Source organism: Acipenser ruthenus, chromosome 1 (assembly GCF_902713425.1).
Source record: "Acipenser ruthenus chromosome 1, fAciRut3.2 maternal haplotype, whole genome shotgun sequence".
Classification (NCBI taxonomy): domain Eukaryota; kingdom Metazoa; phylum Chordata; class Actinopteri; order Acipenseriformes; family Acipenseridae; genus Acipenser; species Acipenser ruthenus.
Window position 1 is genome coordinate 97,902,336 of NC_081189.1, and position 24,119 is coordinate 97,926,454.

General features: G+C 37.4%; 1 protein-coding gene across 1 annotated transcript in view; it reads right to left on the reverse strand.

The window, feature by feature from the left end:
* Positions 1-14,099: 14,099 nt before the first annotated feature.
* The window catches only part of LOC117421269 (sister chromatid cohesion protein PDS5 homolog A), a 46,638-nt gene continuing 36,618 nt past the window's right edge, over positions 14,100-24,119 (reverse strand). Inside the window, exons 23-33 of the mRNA XM_034920983.2 lie at positions 22,875-23,011; positions 22,536-22,659; positions 22,131-22,335; positions 21,659-21,773; positions 21,208-21,340; positions 20,181-20,300; positions 19,687-19,749; positions 19,459-19,604; positions 19,146-19,251; positions 18,149-18,507; positions 14,100-15,166 (exon numbers count right to left, since the gene is read on the reverse strand). Of these exons, the coding sequence (XP_034776874.1) occupies positions 15,163-15,166; positions 18,149-18,507; positions 19,146-19,251; positions 19,459-19,604; positions 19,687-19,749; positions 20,181-20,300; positions 21,208-21,340; positions 21,659-21,773; positions 22,131-22,335; positions 22,536-22,659; positions 22,875-23,011 (1,512 nt within the window). The 3' untranslated portion in view covers positions 14,100-15,162. The remainder of the gene's footprint in view (positions 15,167-18,148; positions 18,508-19,145; positions 19,252-19,458; positions 19,605-19,686; positions 19,750-20,180; positions 20,301-21,207; positions 21,341-21,658; positions 21,774-22,130; positions 22,336-22,535; positions 22,660-22,874; positions 23,012-24,119) is intronic.

The following is a 24,119-nucleotide window of genomic DNA, read 5'->3' on the forward strand; positions in this document are numbered from 1 at the left end:
AGATTTCAACGTTCCCGCCAACACTTTGTCGACCATTCTGAAAACCAGGGGTACAATAATACAGTCCTCTGATCAGCAAACTGTGGATACAAGGCGTCAGTGTTGACGATTTGCTCAATACCCTGATGTCGAGAACACCTTGTTTCTGTGGTTTAAAAATACCAGTTATTACAAAGGGATATGCAGATTACAATGCAGTTAATTTGCAATGTATATGTCTAAAATGTTTACTTAAAACAGTAGTTTTAAATTTATTATTAGGTTTGCTACTGTTTTTTTTTTTTTTGTGAATTCGATTTAATATCGACGTTCATTTTAGAAAGAATTTACCGTTTTTGCGATCTTTATTTTTCAATTCAAACAGAATGTGTTAAATCGACTTTTATGCTTAACTATATATATATATATATATATATATATATATATATATATATATATATATATATATATATATATATATATATATATATATATATTTTTTTTTTTTTTTTATGCAATTGAGAAACATCTAATTTAGTGAAACCCCTTTATCACATTCAACATGCAACAATACCATGGCTACCAACATTCTAATTGAAATAACGTTTGGTCACAGCAGAGCTATACCTTAAAGATCCTACACTAATTTAAAAATGGTCTCAAATAAACCGTAGACAATGCAGCATACAAAAGTGTATTACATAAATGTAAGAGTAAAAATAAAATAATATGCACAGAACAGAACATTCGATAGTTAAACAGAACAACTTGCACTTATTCGGAGTCTGAGCTCCGCCTCTCTCCTGCTTCAGCACAGCTGGACGCACTGGAAGGCAGACAGGCCCGCTTCGTCCTGGCGCGGAGACTTCAGCCGTCGATCAGGGTATTGTGCACAATACTGATTAAGTGTTTTCCTCTTGTGTCCCATTTCCAAATCAAACTAGTACCTGTCACCGTATGCCTATAGCAAAAGCTAAACCTTTAACCTGCTAATTGCAAAGTAATTAGAATTACAGGCGCTGTAGCTGGCAAATGAAAGTGCACAGTCGGTGCAGGTCTTGATGATTGACAGTCATTTAAACGAATGAGAGCATTCTAGCGCTGCTTCAGTCAATGAGATCTGCCAGAAAAGGATGAAATGACTGACGGTGAACTACAGTAGCCTACGAAGGGACCACTGAGATGACTGACGGCGACCCCTAGCCATTTCAGAGTGGAACGGAGACAGGACAGCCAGCAAGTATAAAACTACACAAACTAGAGTTGATGTCTAAGTTATTATTTTTGGTAAGAAAATAAAAACTAGCAAGTGGTTTTTCCGACGTTTATCCTTATTTATTTCAGCTGAACTCCTATTTTTGGGGAATTCAACGTTTAGTGAGCTTTACCGATTTTAAAATCGAAAAGTAGCAAGCCTAGTTATAATACTTTTCATTGTACTGCAACTGAAAATTGAGTTCAGTGTAACTAACTTCAATACAACTGACAGTATGCATTTGGCTTAGGCTCCTGATAAGAATTACTGATGAGGCCTTTTTTTGCTGGTCCCTTGAAATTCATATTAATGAGAGTTCACTGTATACACATACACACAAAAGGTCAACTGAGCAGTAAGGGAAATGTCATGGTGCATCTCATGTTTGTACTGAAGTTCGAACTTCAGTAGAAACTTCAGCTGCACTGAGACATTTCCCTTGCTTCTGTAAATAAGATTGCATTTGTATTTGATACTGTTTGCTCTATTGCATGAAATTGGCTTTCATTGAGCCTTTTTTATTTTTTTTTTGCTATCATACTAAGAAAAATGTCTTTAGCTGTATCAGGGTCATAAAACCACTACATTTTACATTGGTTTGAAAATGTTACATATCTTATTTAAGGTTTTTCATAAGACCTGCACCATGGAGTTACTGCCTTTTTAAAACTGCCATACATAATAATCTAAACATTTAATTCATTACCAATACTGAATCACTGACCAGGCACACGTGGATGTGGCCTGTTGACATGCTGTAGCATGTATTTGTGATGCAGTACTTTTTGAATACAGCAGTGGGCTGTCAGTCCTCGTTCTCGAACGTCCATAACATTTCAGATTTAGTTTTGATTCTTAAAAAAATTCTCTCTCTCTCTCTCTCTCTCTCTCTCTCTCTCTCAATTCAATTCAATTCAAATTGGCTTTATTGGCATGACAATAAAAATAATTGTGTTGCCAAAGCACATACATGGCATAACCAACTCAAATATACAGACAAAGAATTTTTCTTAATACTAACAGTATCCCTCCTCCCTCTATATTAATACAGTAAACAGAATCCCTCCCTTCCCCTCTATATCAAACAGTACCCCCTTCCCCCCTCTATATTAAACAGAATCCCCCTCCCTCCCTCTATTAAACAGAATCCCCCCTCCCTCAATTAAACAATACCCCTTCTCTCTCTCTCTCTCTCTCTCTCTCTCTCTCTCTCTCTCTCTCTCTCTCTCTCTCTCTCTCTCTCTCTCACCTGGAAGCTGGATTTTAAACCTATATTTAGTACATTTTAAGTTTTGGAGTACTTGAGGATGAGGGTTGACAACCACTGTTGTAAAGCAGTTACTTGTTAATGCCTTTTCTCTGTAAATAATGCAATAGACATTTTGGTTGTAGCTTGCTATGCCCAGCTTCATGTTTCCTACACGGACACTGTTCCAGTTTACTGCATTAACAGGCAATGGAGAAAGCAGAAACACAACATGTCACAGGGCTTAACTGTTCTGAGAACATTTTTAAAGTTGAAAAAAAAATCCAAAATCAGATTTAGGATTTTAAAATACATTTGTCAGTTTTTACATATTTTGACAAATGTATATTAGAGTAATAATCATCTAGTTGCTGATTTCAGGATTTTTCTGTTTGATATTTGCTATTACACAGTCAAGGATTTGATCAGTTTAATTGCTCTAAATTACTTATTAATTGGGCAGTTAAGAATGGTCTGTGGGATTGCATATCGGGTAGAATTTCATTCTATTTTTGCTTGTTTTTTTTATACTGCACTCCTGGATGATGTGGACAATGCTGTTTCCTTGCTGTATATACTCGGGAAGCTCACCTAGAAAATAGAAGTTTCTGACTTGCCACACCACAGTTAATAAGCAGCTCAGAATCAACCCTACTTCCCTTTCATGTAAATACAGCCACACATTCTTTTCATATTAAAATAACATTTCATCTTAGAATGCACCTTTGATGACTGGAGTCATTATTTACAAGAAGTAAGCAGAATCATCATGTATTATTTTCACTGTGTGGAGTATAAACAACACTGCTCTACAGTATGACACCGGTGTAATACCATGTGTTTTTGCCGCTTGTAAGAGCTGTTTACAATCTTGGATTTAAAAGAAAAAGTACATAATGAATAACCTGTGAGCCACAGCATTTCTTTAAAACATTTTTTTAAAGAACAAAGCTCATTATACTGCAATCATTGTAAAATAAAATAAATAAATAAAAGGCCTTAACTATTGGGCTGCAACTATCTTATGGGAGAAGCATATATACTTTCAACATCACTTATCACAGAACCCTTTGCTGTTAGTATATTGCCACCAAGTGACTTTGGTTTCAAGGTATTGGCTTCAGATTTTCTACACAGCTGTATTCAGTAATTATCTCATGCTACATACCATGAATGTAGATTACATTGATCTTAACTTTTTTTTGGTACCAACACTTGCTTATCTAATTGAAGACTTGGGAACTGCTTGTCCAGATTGAAACTTTGAACGCACATAAATTCCACTGTGTACTTGTAAGTCAGAGTTCTGCTACAACAAAACAAATCTAAGGGGAAAAAAGAAATATACAATGTAAACGTCCATTGAGCTTAATAATAAAGTTTACAGCTGACAGAAAATTAACAGTGAGCAACAATAACTGAGAAACCAGATACTCATGAGGTTTCAGCAGAACCACTTGGAATATATTTCTCAGTACCAAAATGAATCTGTCTTACTATGTATTATAACAAATACAATAACCAAAACAGTACATACAAGGCTGTATTTACATCTCTGCTGCTGGCAATGTTAAGACATTCAGGCACTGCTCCTGTGGCATTTGTTTTCACTCAAACATATAAAAGATGTAGGAATTATATAGATTTGGGTTTGTATTAAACTTTTTTTAACACACTCCATTATTGCAAACACTTTCTATAATGCATGAAGGAACTCCGGTTAAGCATAATTGGAAGGTTATATGTATTTTGTTGTTTTGTTTTCTTTAAACCAAAAATACTTTTGTATGTTGTAAAATATCCTGTTCTTGGTTCTCATTAGACTGATTTTGCGGGATAAGGGGAAATGCAGAAACTGCGAATCATAACAGTGCATATGTTGATATTTGACATAATATTGGAATAGATGGTTCAGAGGGATATTTCATATATGATGCAAAATAAAGCTTTGATCATTTATATTTATTTAACAATTGGTATTTATAGGAACCGTTGATCTTTCAAAACGATGAACCATCTGTTGTTTAAATTACTTGTTTTCCCTTTAATGTATTCATTGGTACCAGAAATTCTTTACTTTTACTTCTGCACCATACCCCCACCCCCTCCAAAAAAAAAAAAAAAAAGCATGACTTAACAAATGTTGGGCCAATAAACATTTTAGGAATTTTAAATTGGAGGTCTTACTTTTTTTTTTTTGTTTAAACATAAATACACACATACACATACAGCTATGACCAAATGTTTTGTATCACCCTATATAATTAACTAATTTAGCTTGATAAAGTCAAATGAAAACTGCTGAATAATGTTTACATTAACATATTGAATTACATATCCCGCTTTGTAGTTTTCTGTATACTTAACAAAAAACTGACAAAAATGGACATTTTGAAATCTAACATGAAATGCTGTACTACTATTATGGCTTCCGGTACACTTCTTTAATTACATGATGTTAAATAAAATATCAAAATTATGTTCATATATATATACTTTTGAGTGTATGTCAAAAGTTTACATACCCCAATGGAAATTTACCATTTCTAGATATTTCTCAAAAACAAAGAATTTTAGAAAAAATCTTTTGTAGCAAAAGTTTTATAAGTTTTGCTTATTTGTTTCAGCAATTTGTTTGCAAAAATCAAAAAATGCTAATTCAAAAGTATTCATACCCTGACAAGAAAAATTTAATTAATAGCTAGCTGAGGCACCTTTACCAATAATAACCTCTTTTAAACAATTAGGATATTTGTCAATTAACTTTTGGCATGATTCTTTAGTGATTTTTGACCATTCTTCAAAATGCAAAATTTTTCCAGTTCATTCAAATTCCAAGGACTTCTCTTGTGCACAGCCTTCTTCAACTCATACCAAAGATTCTCACTCGGATTTAGATCGGGACATTGCTTAAGCCATTCCAGAACCTTGATTTTATTCTTCTTTAACCATTCTGAAGTAGATTTTTGATGTGTTGGAACGTCCAGTTGTGCTTTAAACCAAGTTTTATGTCGTCCTTGTGACATTTTCCTAAGAGTGGCTTTTTTAGAACATAAGAACATAAGAAAGTTTACAAACGAGAGGAGGCCATTCAGCCCATCTTGCTCGTTTGGTTGTTAGTAGCTTATTGATCCCAGAATCTCATCAAGCAGCTTCTTGAAGGATCCCAGGGTTTCAGCATCAACAACATTACTGTGGAGTTGGTTCCAGACCTTCACAATTCTCTGTGTAAAAAAGTGCCTCCTATTTTCTGTTCTGAATGCCCCTTTATCTAATCTCCATTTCTGACCCCTGGTCCTTGTTTCTTTTTTCAGGTCAAAGAAGTCCCCTGGGTCGACATTGTCTATACCTTTTAGGATTTTGAATGTTTGAATCAGATCGCCGCTTGGTTTTCTTTGTTCGAGACTGAATAGATTCAATTCTTTTAGCCTGTCTGCATACGACATGCCTTTTAAACCCGGGATAATTCTGGTTGCTCTTCTTTGCACTTTTTCTAGAGCAGCAATATCCTTTTTGTAACGAGGTGACCAGAACTGAACACAATATTCTAGATGAGGTCTTACTAATGCATTGTAAAGTTTTAACATTACTTTCCTTGATTTAAATTCAACACACCTCACAATATATCCGAGCATCTTGTTGGCCTTTTTTTTATAGCTTCCCCACATTGTCTAGATGAAGACATTTCTGAGTCAACATAAACTCCTAGATCTTTTACATAGTTCCCTTCTTCAATTTCAGTATCTCCCATATGATATTTATAATGCACATTTTTATTGCCTGCATGCAATACTTTACACTTATCTCTATTAAATTTCATTTGCCAAGTGTCTGCCCAGTTCTGAATGCTGTCTAGATCATTTTGAATGACCTTTGCTGCTGCAACAGTGTTTGCCACTCCTCCTATCTTTGTGTCGTCTACAAATTTAACAAGTTTGCTTACTATACCAGAATCTAAATCATTAATGTAGATTAGGAATAGCAGGGGACCTAATACTGATCCCTGTGGTACACCACTGGTTACCTCACTCCATTTTGAGGTTTCTCCTCTAATCAGTACTATCTATTTTCTAGATGTTAACCACTCCCTAATCCATGTGCATGCATTTCCTTGAATCCCTACTGCGTTCAGTTTGAGAATTAATCTTTTATGCGGGACTTTTTCAAAAGCTTTCTGGAAATCTAAATAAACCATGTCGTATGCTTTGCAATTATCCATTTTCAATGTTGCATCCTCAAAAAGTCAAGTAGGTTAGTTAGACACGATCTCCCTTTCCTAAAACCATGCTGACTGTCTCCCAGGATATTGTTACCATATAGGTAATTTTCCAGTAGTATTGCATGGTGAAGGTCTCAATGGTCTGTGACCATTGAGACCTTCACCATGCAATACTCGACCTATGGTTGAAATGGAAACCCCAGTCCCACTTGCAGTCAATTCACTTTGAATATCTTTGGCAGTCAATCTCAGATTGTTATTAACCTTTTTCACAATTCTTCTACTTGTTGGTGAAAGAACCTTCTTTATTCCAGACCGAAGGGAGCGTTGTAACAGTACCATGAGTCTTGTACTTCTTGATAATATAAACAATAGCTGAAATTGGCCTACTCAAATGCTTGTAAATCTTCTTGTATCCTCCTCCAGATTTATTGGCTATTGTTGCTGTATGCACAGTGTCTCCCAGCTCAGCCGTGGAAGACTGTAACTCCTTTAGAGTTGCCATAGGCCTCTTCGTGGCCTCCCTGACCTGTGTCCTTCTCGCCCGGATACTCAGTTTTTGAGGACGGCCTGTTCTAGACAGATTCACAGTTGTTCCATATTCTCTCCATTTCTTAATAATGGACGGGGGGATATTCAATGCCTTGGAAGTGTTCTTATATCCTACCCGATTGGTGCTTTTGAAGAACCTTATTCCGGATTTGCTTTGAATGTTCCTTCGTCTTCATGATGTAGTTTTTGTTAGGAAATGTACTAACCAACTGTGGGACCTCCCAGAGACAGGTGTATTTAACCTGAAATCATGTGAAACACCCTAATTGCACACAGGTGGACTCCATTCAACTAATTATGTGACTTCTAAAGACAATTGGTTGCACCAGAGCTTATTTAGGTGTGTCATAGCAAAGGGGGTGAATACTTATGCAATCAATTTTCTGTTTTATATTTGTAATTAATTTAGAACAATTTGTAGATTTTATTTTTCACTTTGACATTATGGACTTTCTTTGTGTTGATCAGTGGCAAAACTCCTAATTAAATCTATTTTGATTCCATGTTGTAACACAATAAAATGTGGAAAAGTCCAAGGGGGGTGAATACTTTTGAGAGCCACTGTGTATATATATATATATATATATATATATATATATATATATATATATATATATATATATATATATACACACACACACACAGTACTGTGCAAAAGTTTTAGGCAGGTGTGAAAAAATGCTGTAAAGTAAGAATGCTTTCAAAAATAGACATGTTAATAGTTTATATTTATCAATTAACTAAATGCAAAGTGAGTGAACAGAAGAAAAATCTACATCAAATCAATATTTGGTGTGACCACCCTTTGCCTTCAAAACAGCATCAATTCTTCTAGGTACACTTGCACACAGTTTTTGAAGGAACTCGGCAGGTAGGTTGGCCCAAACATCTTGGAGAACTAACCACAGTTCTTCTGTGGATTTAGGCAGCCTCAGTTGCTTCTCTCTCTTCATGTAATCCCAGACAGACTCGATGATGTTGAGATCAGGGCTCTGTGGGGGCCATACCATCACTTCCAGGACTACTTCTTTATGCTGAAGATAGTTCTTAATGACTTTCGCTGCATGTTTGGGGTCGTTGTCATGCTGCAGAATAAATTTGGGGCCAATCAGATGCCTCCCTGATGGTATTGCATGATGGATAAGTATCTGCCTGTACTTCTCAGCATTGAGGAGACCATTAATTCTGACCAAATCCCCAACTCCATTTGCAGAAATGCAGCCCCAAACTTGCAAGGAACCTCCACCATGCTTCACTGTTGCCTGCAGACATTCATTCGTGTACCGCTCTCCAGCCCTTTGGCGAACAAACTGCCTTCTGCTACAGCCAAATATTTCACATTTTGACTCATCAGTCCAGAGCACCTGCTGCCATTTTTCTGCACCCCAGTTCCTGTGTTTTCGTGCATAGTTGAGTCGCTTGGCCTTGTTTCCACGTTGGAGGTATGGCTTTTTGGCCGCAAGTCTTCCATGAAGGCCACTTCTGACCAGACTTCTCTGGACAGTAGATGGGTGTACCAGGGTTCCACTGTTTTCTGCCAATTCTGAGCTGATGGCACTGCTGGACATCTTCCGATTGCGAAGGGAACTAAGCATGATGTGTCTTTCATCTGCTGCAGTAAGTTTCCTTGGCCGACCACTGCGTCTACGGTCCTCAGCGTTGCCCGTTTCTTTGTGCTTCTTCAAAAGAGCTTGGACAGCACATCTGGAAACCCCTGTCTGCCTTGAAATTTCTGCCTGGGAGAGACCTTGCTGATGCAGTATAACTACCTTGTGTCTTGTTGCTGTGCTCAGTCTTGCCATGGTGTATGACTTTTGACAGTAAACTGTCTTCAGCAACCTCACCTTGTTAGCTGAGTTTGGCTGTTCCTCACCTAGTTTTATTCCTCCTACACAGCTGTTTCTGTTTCAGTTAATGATTGTGTTTCAACCTACATATTGAATTGATGATCATTAGCACCTGTTTGGTATAATTGTTTAATCATACACCTGACTATATGCCTACAAAATCCCTGACTTTGTGCAAGTGTACCTAGAAGAATTGATGCTGTTTTGAAGGCAAAGGGTGGTCACACCAAATATGGATTTGATTTAGATTTTTCTTCTGTTCACTCACTTTGCATTTAGTTAATTGATAAATATAATCTATTAACATGTCTATTTTTGAAAGCATTCTTACTTTACAGCATTTTTTCACACCTGCCTAAAACTTTTGCACAGTACTGTATATATATATATATATATATATATATATATATATATATATATATATATATAGTAAGTATTCGCCCCCCCCTTGGACGTTTTCAGTTTGTTGTGTTACAACCTGAAAGCTTGATGCATTTACATGGGATTTTTTTTTCCTTTGATTTACACAACTTACTCAACACTTTGAAGAGGCAAGAGAATTTTTATTGTGAAACAACAGTTAATGAAAAATAATGAAAAAAAAAAACAGAAATGTCTTGGTTAGATAAGTATTCACCCCTGAGTCAATACTTGATAGAACCACCTTTGGCAACAATTACAGCTGTGAGTCTTTTGGGGTAAGTCTCTACCAGGTTTGCACATCTGGATCGTGCAATATTCGCCCATTCTTCCTGGCAAAATTGTTCAAGCTCTGTCAAGTTGGATGAAGATCGTTGGTGGACAGCAATCTTCAAGTCTTGCCACAGACTCTCAATTGGATTCAAGTCCGAGCTTTTACTGGGCCACTCTAGGACATTCACTTTCTTGTTTTTAAGCCACTCCAGTGTCGCTTTAGCTGTGTGCTTGGGGTCATTGCCCTGTTGAACGGTGAATCTCTGTCCCAGTCTTAGGTCTTTTGCAGACTGAAGCAGGTTTTCCTCAAGGATCTGCCTGTATTTAGCTCCATCCATTTTGCCTTTTACCCTGACAAGCTTCCAAGTCCCTGCCAATGAAAAGCATCCCCATAGCATGATGCTGCCACCACCATGCTTCACAGTAGGGATGGTGTTACCTGGGTGATGTGCTGTGTTTGGGTTTGCACCAGACATAACGCTTTGCATTAGGCCAAATAGTTCAATTTTTGTTTCATTGGACCACAGAATCTTTTGCCACATCTTTTCAGAGTTTCCCGCGTACCTTTTGCAAATTCCAAGCGGGATTTTACATGGGCTTTTTTCAGAAATGGCGACTTACAGAGACTAGGGTGTGTGAACTATGCATCAGCTGCAGAGTCACTTACAATTACGTCTCACCCGAAAGACGGAGCACAAGGAGGTTAAGTGACTTGCTCAGGGTCACACAATGAGTCAGTGGATGAGGTGGGATTTGAACTGGGGACCTCCCGGTTACAAGGCCTTTTCTTTAACCACTGGACCACACAGCCTCGTATCTGCTTTGAATGCACTACCCATCTGTGGGACCTTACAGAAATCATGTGAACCACTTTTATTGCACAGATGGACTCCATTTAACTTTTTGTGTGAATTCTGAAGGCAGTTGGTTGCACCTGAGCTTATTTAGGAGTGTCATAGCAAAAGGGGTGAATACTTATCTAATGAAGACTTTTCAGGTTTTTATTTTTAATTGATTTTTCTCTCCCCCCCCCCCCATTTTTTCACACATTGAAAGAATTGAGTAGGTTGTGTAAATCAACCTTACTTACAACCATAATGTTGCAGTTCTCGCTCTCTGACTGTATATTATAGTATCTATAATATTATAGTATAACGTATATTAATATGTCACATACATTTTAAAATGTTTGTAAATGTTCACACTGTTCTATTATTAAAGTACTATTCATATGGTACCATTTGTAAGTCTTGTTCAATATACTAACATTACATTATATAATATTTATTCTGTTGCTTAAAGTTGCAGAGTACTTCTGGCCCTGCTCTAAACTATCCCGATTCTTTCCCCTCCCCCCTTATGTTCTACTTAAGGACAGTGACGGCAAAAAGTGGGCAGTTTTATGGTTAGCAGTGGTGTATTTCACCTTAATGATAAAGCGGGCAGCTTTTTGTTATTGTTGTTTTTTGCTGTGTCTGTCCTGTCATGCTGTATATCTCAAGTGGGTTTACAGTTCTGTATAAAACCACTTACAAATATACCATGAACTGTGGTGTACACTTATAGTATTAAAGTAGCTGTTTGAGAATACCCTTGCTGTAAAAACTACGCTAAAGTTAAACACAAAGAGCAAGTGAGCTGCTTAAATGTCTGTAACTGAATTAATTCCTGTGCTTTTTTTGATCCCAGCTATGTCCGAAAACACCACGTGTCCGCGCTCCACGTTAATAAATATAGTTGGTGAACTGGATGTCACATGAGCCAGCTCGATCGCCCAAAACAGCGCAACAAACATACAGACGACACAAAAACAGGAGGAGTGGCAAACACTGTTGCAGCGGCAAAGGTCATTCAAAATGATCTAGACAGCATTCAGAACTGGGCAGACACATGGCAAATGAAATTTAATAGAGATAAGTGTAAAGTATTGCATGCAGGCAATAAAAATGTGCATTATAAATATCATATGGGAGATACTGAAATTGAAGAAGGGAACTATGTAAAAGATCTAGGAGTTTATGTTGACTCAGAAATGTCTTCATCTACACAATGTGGGGAAGCTATAAAAAAAAGGCCAACAAGATGCTCGGATATATTGTGAGGTGTGTTGAATTTAAATCAAGGGAAGTAATGTTAAAACTTTACAATGCATTAGTAAGACCTCACCTAGAATATTGTGTTCAGTTCTGGTCACCTCGTTACAAAAAGGATATTGCTGCTCTAGAAAAAGTGCAAAGAAGAGCAACCAGAATGATCCCGGGTTTAAAAGGCATGTCGTATGCAGACAGGCTAAAAGAATTGAATCTATTCAGTCTTGAACAAAGAAGACTACGCGGCGATCTGATTCAAGCATTCAAAATCCTAAAAGGTATAGACAATGTCAACCCAGGGGACTTTTTTGACCTGAAAAAAGAAACAAGGACCAGGGGTCACAAATGGAGATTAGATAAAGGGGCATTCACTACCCGTATTTGCCCAAGCGTGATGATGAATGCTTCCTCAGCAGCTGTCAGCCATCCAGACGGGTAGGGTTTCTAAGCCAGGGTAGTATACACAGCATCACCTGATCCCCTATATGCTGTATTGCCTGAATGAAAAGGAAATATATATAACGTCTCCGCTGGTTTTCAGCCATGGCGATCTGCACTTCCTGTTGGTCAGTTTCATTTTATACCTCCAAGTTCATTTTTAATTAATGAGTCACAAGATAAATTAGTTGAAACAGTTTTCACTAACGACATGACACCTCACTAATGAAATTTGAAAAACAATTTATGCAAGAGCAGTAAAACATATTATTAAACAACCAGGCACTAGATATTTAGAAATCGCAGCTTATATTCTCTCATGTACCAGTTCTCGGTGTGCACATGGAAACAACATTTTCACAAGCCATCTGCAAAAACAGCACAAGCACTTTACGCATAGCTAATTTACTTATCAACCCACCCCTTTCCCCTTCATTTGCATGATGTCTGGTGAAAAGCATGTTTGAGTAAAATAAACAGAGCAAATGGAAACTTGACAAAGCATTTTGCATGAGACATTTTCACAAGCAAATGTCTCAAGCTAAAAAAAAAAAAAAAAAACACGCATGGAAACTCCACCAATGAAGCGACCTATAATTTCAGTCGGGAAATCAAATTATTCTGTCCATTGAATATGTACTAGGAACAAAAAATAAAAAAAATCAGTGTCCGTTTCCCTACATACCAGTTTTGATTTGTTTTTGCTAATTTGTCTTTAGCACAAGCTTTAACATCATAATACCTTTTTTCTGATGTCTGATATTTCTTGAAGCCTTCAACACAGCTTTAACTGTATTAACTATTGTTTGCCAGGTTTTCTTTTTTTCTGCTTTACAATGTTTTGTACGAAGGCCTTTTCCAAATAAAGCTGACTGATTTTGCATTACGTCTTCAAAACTGATGTGCGGCTCTTCCCCTGTGAAAATTGTTTCTTTTTTTAAGGGCAACCCGTTTGAGCCACTGTTTATGTATTAAACTCAAATCAGTTCTCTAAACCCCCCCCCCCAAAAACTTTTATTTAAAAGTCACTAGATCTGGCCACCAGAGGGATCACTTACTGATGATGTGCATCATAAACCAAAAGGTAACAGTCTGCAGTATTTTTGTTTTTTCTAGAAGGAGGATCTGGGGGTGGGAGGGAGGCATTAGTTGTGATCTACTCACTGTCAAACCCATCACCTATGGAATTAAAGCAATAGATATTGCCAAGCTACTGAACCCTTGAGGTATGGGCCCAGGCTGGCAAGTCTTCCCATGAACAGTATGAGTCACTGAAGCACGATGAGATGAATTACCTACATCCAACTATCTACCCTTACTTGCATGAGAGCAAAAAGTCAATAAAACTCTGTGGGCTTTCAGCCAAGACTGGCAACCCAATGTGAACAGGTTTGTTTTTAAAACAGGGGAAAATATCAGCACACCCAGAACGGTGCAATCTTTATTAGTACATAAAACATCTAAGACTTTTCTACTGCTCAGGGACTGTGTGTAGTTACTTTTATTTCCACCGACAAGCCATTGTAAAATGTTAACACACACCCATGTCCTCCACATCTAATCAATTTCTATTCTTAATCCTAGTAACATTAATTGACATGTATTTTATTTGTGGTATTGATGTGAACCAGTACATGCTTAGGCTTATATTTTAGCTGTTGATTTTTAGTTTCTCACAATTCCAAGGGTCTAGAAGTGAAAGAACAAAACAGCAGAAACCAAACCCAGATTTCTTTCTGTACTGCAGTTTTAGAACTGCCATAAAATGAGAGATAACCACTTGACACCTAGAAGCATTTATTTTATGCAACAAAAATTTAAATATGGTCATGGTGTACATAAACTGTACACAACTATGCCAAACAATGCACAGAATCATAATATCAATAAAATGTTAAGTATTTCACTAAAATAAAACAAAATGAGGCTTAAAACAAGGAGACAAACTGGCAAAACATGTTTAAAAAATAATTTCAGTCTCTAAAAACACTCAGAATATCTCAACAATTCTGAACTGTTCCAATGTATTTAAGCAGGCATCTAAAAGCCAATTCTTTTTTAAACCTTTACTTAAGCATCACTGTGAAATGTGGTAATAAACATTACCCGAAAGAATGGTCTTGTGCACCCTTCTCCACTGTTACAAAAATGTAAAATCTGAACCAAATTAAAAATAAAAGGCCTCTGTAAAAGAACCACATCACCTGCTACTGCTGTCGATTAAAAAATGTAGGCAAGAACTAAATCTATAAAACTTTAGGGTTAAGCATCTTTTGGGAATGGTAAAATGCAAAATTCATATCATCTAGAACAAGCAATTAACTTTGCAAATGGCTAGATTTCAATGCATGTGTTTTCACTGTGAACATTGTTTTACACAACACCAAATCCTACCAGTTATCCCTCCATCTGACATTGTATGACGGACAAAAATGAATTTGCTCTTGCAAGAGTAGGCAGTGGGATTATTTGGCTTAATTCTTTTTTTTTCTTAAAAGTAAAATTGCTTTCAGCAAACAACCGATAGACAAGATATCTCATCAGCAGAAATAAAATATGCATGTGCTGGGACCACAAATGTTGAGTACATTAATATTTTAAAAGTTCCATAAAAAATAAGTCCACGAAGCATGAACGAATGCGTGGGCCTCCATTCCACAAGTTTTTTTTTTCTTTCCCCAAAATGTTTGCTGAGGAGAAAGACTGCTTTCAAAATGTGTCTTGTATTCTCAGAGAAGAGAGCTGTATAGTTAAGGAATTTCAGCTTCTGTACAGATCTGGGTGTCCTGAAGAAATCCTTTAACAGGTGTTCTACTTTCTTGGTCTTCGTATAGTCTTTCTTTTTACCTGAGAAAGAAGAGACAGCATATTGAAATGTATACAAATGATCGTCTATGGTAAGCAGACATAGCAAAATGACTTAGAGCAAGGAGATTTACTTAATGGGATGATGGGCAAATCCCTCAACCCATTTTGGCACACTTGGATGCTGTGGATGCTGTGGACACTGGTGGTTTCTATAAACTACTATGATAGGTAATCTGCACATAGGTGTAAACTAAACTTCAAAACATTACATGCAAAATATTTTTTAGTACATATTTTAAGGAATTCCAAATCTGAGAATCATAGAATGCTGCTGTGTACCAAATACAATGTGTGCTTTCTATCATGAGGAAACTTGAAGTCTTATGACATCAATATAGCAGCCTTACTGGTTTAGAGGTCAACACAAAGGTCACAGACACTTTAGCATTAAGTGTTAACATGATCCTGCAAACATGAAGCGATTCAAATGGTGAGAGATATGACTAGGCAGTACTGTCATCTTATTTTTGCACTGTAGTTGGTGTAACTTATTTTGTAGATATTTTCCTCCAAAGTGATTCTTTTTACAACTTCAATAAAACGCGCAGTCAGAACTACTAAAACCACTGATGTCCCCAGGATAAGAGTTAAATGAATACTAAACCTCATACTGTTAAGGTTAAATCACATACATAAGCACTGGTTAATAAAGCTAGACTGGTTTGTGAAATGCTGTATCTAACAGGATAATGTTTATCTGCCTTTCCCTTGTGCACCTGAAGAGAGGCTCCCTGAGATAGTTCTGTCTCTGCAAGCTCTTCCTGGCTGCTCTCATTACTAAACTGATCCATCTCCTTTACAAAGCAATCTGGACTGGATTCTACATCCCACAGAGAATCACCATCACTGCCCAAAAACTGGCTGCTAAAAAAAACAAAAACACTTGTCATTCTTAAACTAGAACGACATTATATGGAACATTCGGTAACACTTTATCCATTATATACCTACAATGCCTTGCATAAGTATTCACCCCCCTTGGACTTTTCCACATTTTGTAGTGTTACAGCCTGGAATTAAAATGGATTTAATTGGGATTTTTACCATTTGATTTACACAACATACTTAACACTTTGAAGGTGCAAAATATTTATTGTGACACGTTAATTAAACAAAAAAAAAAGACATTGGTTGGTTGCATAAGTATTCACCCCCCTGAGTCAATACTTGGTAGAAGCACCTTTGGCAGCAATTACAGCTGTGAGTCTTTTTGGGCAAGTCTCTACCAGCTTTGCACATCTGGATCCTGCAATTTTTGCCCATTCTTCTTGGCAAAATTGCTCAAGCTCTGTCAAGTTGGATGGGGACCGTTGGTGAACAGCAATTTTCAAGTCTTGCCACAGATTCTCAGTCAGATTGAGTCTGGGCTTTGACTGGGCCATTCTAAGACATTCAGGTTCTTGTTTTTAAAACACTCCAGTGTAGCTTTGGCTGTGTGTTTAGGGTCATTGTCCTGCTGGAAGGTGAACCTCTGCCCCAGACCCAGGTCTCTTGCAGACAAACAGGATTTCCTCTAGAATTTCCCTGTATTTGGCTCCATCCATCCATCTTGCCCTCAATCCTGACCAGTTTCCCAGTCCCTGCCGATGAAAAGCATCCCCGTAAAATGATGCTGCCACCACCATGCTTCAGCGTGGCAATGGTGTTCTCAGGGTGATGAGCAGTGTTGGCTTTGCGCCACACATAGCGTTTTGCACTAAGGCCAAAAAGTTCAATTTTGGTCTCATCAGACCAGAGAACCTTTTTCCACATGTTTGCTGTGTCTCCCACATGCCTTTTGGCAAAATCCAAACAGGATTTGATATGGGTTTTTTTCAGCAATGGCTTTCTTCTTGCCACTCTTCCATAAAGCCCAGCTTTGTGGAGCATCCGGGTTATAGTTGCCCCATGGACGGTTTCTCCCATCTCAGCTGTGGATCTCTCCAGCTCCTTCAGAGTTACCATTGGCCTCTTGGTTGCTTCTCTGACTGGTCACTGAGTTTTGGTGGACGGCCTTCTCTAGGCAGAGTCGTGGTTGTGCCATATTCTTTCCATTTTTTAATAATGGATTTAACAGTGCTCCGGGGGATGTTCAAAGTTTGAGATATTTTTTTATAACCCAACCCTGATTGGTGCTTCTCCAGAACTTTATCCCAGACTTGTTTTGATAGCTTCTTGGTCTTCATGATGCTGTTTGTTTAGATATGCTCTCTAAAAAACCCTGGGGCCTTCCAGAAACAGGTGTATTTAATCAGATCATGTGACACTTTAATTGCACACAGGTGGACTCCATTCAACTAATTATGTGACTTCTGAAGGCAATTGGTTGCACCAGAGCTTATTTAGGGGTGTCACAGCAAAGGGGGTGAATACTTATGCAATCAAGACATTTCAGTTTTTTATTTGTAAATAATTTTGAAAAATACGTAGATTTTTTTTCCCCCACTTCGACATTATGGACTATTTTGTGTAGATCAATGACAAAAAATCCTAATTAAATCCATTTTAATTCCAGGTTGTAACACTACAAAATGTGGAAAAGTCCAAGGGGGTGAATACTTATGCAAGGCACTGTATCTTATTGTGCATATGTAAAATGCTTTATATATGTCCAGAAAAAAAAAACATTAAATCAAATCTTACTTCTTTCACTGGATTTTTTGGGATTTTTTTTTTTTTTTTTTTTTTTTTTTTAAAGGAAAACAGTTTTCTTGAACTTGCATAACCCTTATAGATATCTATTACATTTGTGATCAAATTCATATATCCTAGAAGTATTAAAACAAAGTGAATTAAACAATACTCAACATTTTACTAAAACTACATAATCACGCATAGTAATAATGCAAGTTTGTAGATTAACCAAAATACTCAAGCCATATTGCTTTCTTTTTCGGTAAACATTTTAGTAAACTTCCATTTTCAACAGACATTAATCTAGGCTGCCCAATATTCAGTTGGCAATTAGTTTTAAACCTTTACCTTTGCAAATCCATTTGCCTCTGTGCTGGTGTTTTCTTTGCCTCGGTGTCCTTCTGCTGTTTTGGTACTTTGATATTTGCTGCCTCCAACAACTCCCCAGGGCTCTCCGGGGTGGGTGCAGCCCTCTTCCTCCCCCTCCCACCTGTCTTTGCCTCGCTGCTTTTCTCAGTGCTGCCTGGAGTCTGTGATTTGGGGGGCCGTCCCCGCCTGGGTTTAGGGGGTACAGGTGCACCCACTTCATCTGGCTGGTTCTCCTCTGGGCTCTGATGCATGTTCTCACTTCCATCAGCAGGTGCCGCTCGCTTCTTTCCACGCTCTGCACTGGCATTGCCTGCAGCAGACTGCTCAGAATTCACCTCCTAGGGGATGAAAGAAATCAGGGATGTCCATCACCCTCTAGCACAGTCGCAGAAAATGGTTGTCCCAAAATATTGAACTCTATTCCCCTGGTGTGCAGTAGCCCTGAACTTATTGGGTTATTAAGGAGTGTGCTGCAGAATTTTAGGGGTACATTGCAACCACAGAGAACATAAGCCTGGCCCAAGCTGTTAAGGTCTAATACTGAAATGAACAATGGTTAAATCTCAAAACACTGAAAAGTTTATTTCTGACAAATTAAATGTACTTAAATGGAGAAAAATGTTTTGTATCATTGATCAGGCCAGAGGTGTGGCAGTGAAGCGGCTGATTCTTACTAAACACTGGTAATGGAACGTGGTAGAGACAAATGCAATCTCAGAGTAGTGTAGTCACTGCTAGGGCCAAAAAACAGGCCTATCAATGAAACCAAAAACTCACATGAACATAACCACATCAAGTCAGTAACAGCTGGTTTCAAACTCCGTTGGCACTAACCTTGGAAAACCTAACCTATGGTAATCCTGGTCTGTGAAAACAGATTTAAAAGATTTGTATATGGAGTCTGTTTCACAGAAACTGTCAGTAGGCGTATCTTCAAAGTGTGGATCTCTGCAAGACGCACACCTATTAAGTTTACCTTGTTTTTCACAGGTTCGGTTTTAGCTGGCGTCACAGAGAGGAGTATAACCGGGTTCTCTTCGTTTTCGCTTGCTCCCGTCTCTGAAGCATCTGTACCCTGCTCTCTTAAACAGCAAACAAAATTCAGATTTAACTATTTTAACATGCATACAATTTAGATTTGTTTTAAACAGATGGTTAGTTTTTAATTAAGTGATATGAAAAAAAACAAAACAAAAAAAAAACACATATGGATTCCTGCCTTCACCATTTTCCCGTGCACTGAGTAATCCAACAAGTCAAATCTAGGTATCAAAAATGAGTCCTCTTACCTTCCTTTGTTTCCTGATGGTGAGCTTGGCTCTGAATGTCCACTCACATTGCTTCCAGTTTCTGAACCTGCTGTCCTGTTGTATGGCCTCTTACCAGTAACAGACAGAGGCTTGTTTACTGTACCTAACACACTGGCTGGTTTGGGCTAAAAAAACAAAAACAGCTTAAAGTTACATGTAATTGCTTTTTTTTTTTTTAATGAACAGATTAATATAAAAAAAATATACCTTTCCTGTTAAAAGGACGGTTCTGGCTTCTAATGAGAGATATTCCTTGTCATTTATGAAATCCTGTAGGTATACAAATCATTAAATGTTTCTTTAGTTTGCTGCATGTTACAGTCCTATTATACCACTCGGAAAAGATAGATATAAACTGCAAGGACAAGAACCAATACCTACCTCCATAAGTGCCAAAATTACTATTCTAAAGAATACACACATATAATTAAACCTATTTTAAAATCACAGTAAAGCAGAAAGCAGTTTCTTTGGAGTGACTTGCACTACTCCGTCTTGGATATGGGGCTAAACAAACTTTCTTTCACAGGCCAGTCATAAAATGAGGGTTCTTTATTTCAATGCAAATACTTAACTATTTATATCCTTGATATTCTTGAAGGAGGGAAGGTGTATTAATACAACTCCTTTCCTAACTCTGAAATCATATTTTATTAAAAGTGCAAGTAATTTGTTTAATATATGTGTAAAAAATAACCTACTTTATCTGGTGCAGTGAAAAACTTAGTAGGTAGTACAGGATCCTTGGGCGACTCCAAATGGTAGGTTGTGCTTTTGTTAACGATTACAAACAGTGCAATATCACATACAATGTAGAGTTTCTGTAAGAAAATCCAACAAATTCAAGGGTTATTCAATACTGAAGCGATAAACCCAATAAATGTATCAGAAGCCAGGAGTTTCCTAACATGTTTACCATACAATTAAATCTTTGTGAGAAATACTATTTTCAGTGGGATGACTTCCAAGGTGGCAGTCGGTGATTAATATCACGTCTTGGTCCCCGACTATACTGAACACTTTAACCCTTTGCGGTCCATTGTCGGACTGGGTCCGACATTGCAATTATTCCTCACAGGTCCTTTGTCGGACTGGGTCCAACAACATTATAGCAACGCAATAAACGAGTGTCTAGTCGTTTTTTCTCCGGAAAAAGCCGAGAAAACCATTCAATTGCCGAGTGGGAGCGACAGGAGCAGAGACAAGTCGAAAAAAAATGGTATGATGGTATCAGGTATCACATGGTATCAGGTATCAGGTAACGGGGGCGGTCTGAAGTAAACAAGTTGGCTGACTGAATCAGCGCACAGAAAACACAGACATTTGCAGAGCTTTTTTGAGATGTTATAGTAATAAAATAATGACTTGGATCGCATTATTGAGGAGTTTGGTGATAAAACGAGTGATCCGGAGATGATCGATCGGTATGTACGACTATTATTATTATTACATATTTCTTACATAGGTGAACGCTATAGCAAACGAAAGGGTGGGGCAGGGCTGGAGATGCCTAGTGAGTGCTTTGTTGATATGCTGGGCCATTTAAACCCGTTTGACTGAAAAAAAATACTTTTAAACAGCGCGTCTAAAATTAACTGCGCGTGTGAAAATTAATTAGACCTGGCGTGCCTGACGCACAATTAATAAATGGACCGCAAAGGGTTAATGAACTAAAAGCAGCCTTACTGCCACGACAAGAAGGATCAAATCAATCAAAGTTCAGCTAACCTCGTTTGTCTTGGGGTCATCTGGAGCCTGAGCATCCTTGGTTTGTTTTATGTTATCCACCATTTTTTTCAAAAAAGCATGGCTGTTATTTTCGTTCTTTGTCATTAAAACTTCCAACATGAACCACAGGCACCTGAGAATAATGAGGGGGGGGGGGGGGGGGGAATGCAAAATTAATTCTTATATGCAAAAAAAAAAATCACATAAGAAAAAACACTGATACAGTAAATCAACTTACATGTCCAAAAAACAAAAAATCTAAATCATGTATTACAATTGAAGCAAACATTATGGAGTGTAGGACTGAAGCAATTTGTAGCTCAACTGGTTAAGCACCAGAAATAAATTGTGTTAAAGATTTATAACTACATGTTCCAACGTGCTCCTTTTAAAATTCCTTAATGCTGCATTGCAACCTTGTAGTAATTATTAGGACCTGTGCAACACTTACTCTTTAATGTCACGAAGCTGCTCAAAATCTTGAGGCTTAGTAAAATCTGGATCATGAGCCAGGAGATGGATCATGTATGGTACCACATATTCAGGTAGAAGAGACAACAGCTTTTCTTTAAAACATAAAAAAGGAACCATCAGTTTCTAAAAAGACTTGCAAGGATAGAATTCAGATTAATCTCCTGCTCCAACACTAAAAAGTGTGTTGAACAAGTAACACATACAGGTCGGGCAGCTTTTTATGACCCCCCCCCCCCCCCAAAAAAAAACCCTGAACATGATAAAATCATTAAATTGCCATAACAAAACAATCACAAATTAAATTTTAAAAAAACACACAACCTAGCATTAGTGAACATTGATTTATAAAAATAATTAAAAGAATGAAATACATGGGACAGAAATACAAATGAAAAGGTAACCATTTATTCTCAAAACACTATGAAAGAGCTATCTCTGGCAATACTAACCATGAGCCATTGGATTCTGCTTGATATACTCCCTTCGGACACTGATGTTTTTCAGCAGACACTGTCGAGCATGCGCCCTTCTCTCTTTAACAGGATCTTTGGCACATAAAGAAAAGATGCTCATGTACTCTAGAGGAAGCTGTAACTTCACCAGGGCCACGTGCACTTTCTGTGCAAATATCTGTCTTACTTGGTAACACTCATCCTTGAGAAAGAAAGAAGAGCACAACATTAACAAGAAACAACTATATATTTGTGATTGTACAAACGGGTATGGATACATTCACTTAAATTCAATTCATGAATCAAACAAATAGCTCTGTACTTTGACAAACATATATTAAATTTAAAACATTTTAAAAACACCTGCCGTTTAGTTTAGCTCACAAACAAATCTATCCTTACATTAATAACAAGTGCGGAGAGCTGAAACTGCTCCGGAGTGATGATTTCATGGTAACAGGGTTCTTGTGAAAGCTTCATGATGGCACCTCCAGCAGCTAGCCGCAGACGAGACATATCAGATTTACTGGAACAAGCAGAAAAGTCATCAGCAGGTCCATGCAATAATATCCATATATGTGTTGAGTCCAGTGTACACTATTTATTTTGTCAGACACTTAACAGTTAAAAGTAAACATCTGTAACACAGAATATATTAAAACACTGAAAACATGCTACATAAAAAATATAAATCAAGTGCCAGAGAATGACTCCCACCAAAAAACAAAACCCATATCCTACCTGATCTTTTTTTGTTCTGTTAAGTCGCCTTCACTGACCAGCATGGCCGATAGTAACCGTAGAGTAGAGTTGGCTGATTTAGACTGATTGTTTCTCATACCCAGCAACCATCGTACTAACAGCTTGATAGCATGTACCTTAAATTATGAACATTTAACATTTTAGAGCCAGTGGTATGTGTATTTAAGGACATGCATGCCATTTAAATAGTTTGTGTTAATTCAGAATGGTTTGTAGTTCTGCGCTATTGTTTACCTAGCTGAGAAATCATGCAAACTGTGACCTTTCAACTCTGAATCTACCTGCATCTATACTGTACCACACAGCAGGTGAAAGCCAATTGAATGGTCACAATACGGAAGTAAAAATGCTGTTCAAACTTTGCCAAACAATCTCACTACATCAACAAAACAATTCTGAATGTTTGAAATCATACAGAGGTAAGCATAAGGTGTGAAAAAAAAAGTTTCAGCCTTAAATAACCGCTACAAAAATATTAATCGTGATTAATTTGTCATTGTATCATCATCCAAAAAAGAACCTAGCATAAAAAAAACAAAAAACGTTGTCCTATTTCTGGATTAATATTGTTGCCTCTTATAGTTTTATATTTATTTACACAGAATTACACAAAAACTCCAGCATTTGCTGTTACAATTGTTTGAACCAACTGCTACATGACAATGGAGTCAGTTTATTACTCACCTTAATGCATTTAATTTTATTAATAACTTCAAACTGTCTAAATAAAACAAAGCATTCACTGAGTAATGGTCATATTCTCCGTAATTATTTTATATACACACACACACACACACACACACACACACACAACCGGTCAAAAGTTTTAGAACACCCCAATTTTTCCAGTTTTTATTGAAATTTAAGCAGTTCAAGTCCAGTGAATAACCTGAAATGGTACAAAGGTAAGCGGTAAACTGCCAGAGGTTAAAAAAAAAGTTTAGGTTACCAAAAACTGAAAAATAATGTACATTTCCGAGTAATGTGTTAACAACTTACAGCTGTTCTGCAGCAGTGGAAGTAAATTAAGCCTTGAAAGTTGATGCTAACAATTCCTACAGGTGTCTCAACTTGCGTTGATTACTTACAAACCCTCTGTCTGTATAAAAGTAGTGTTGGAACAGACTGTGTTACTACACCCTCTTAAGCATTATTTGGACAGTATTGTACTGCAGGAAGTAGTATATTGCTCTCATAATGGCGAGAAAAAGGCAATTAACAAAG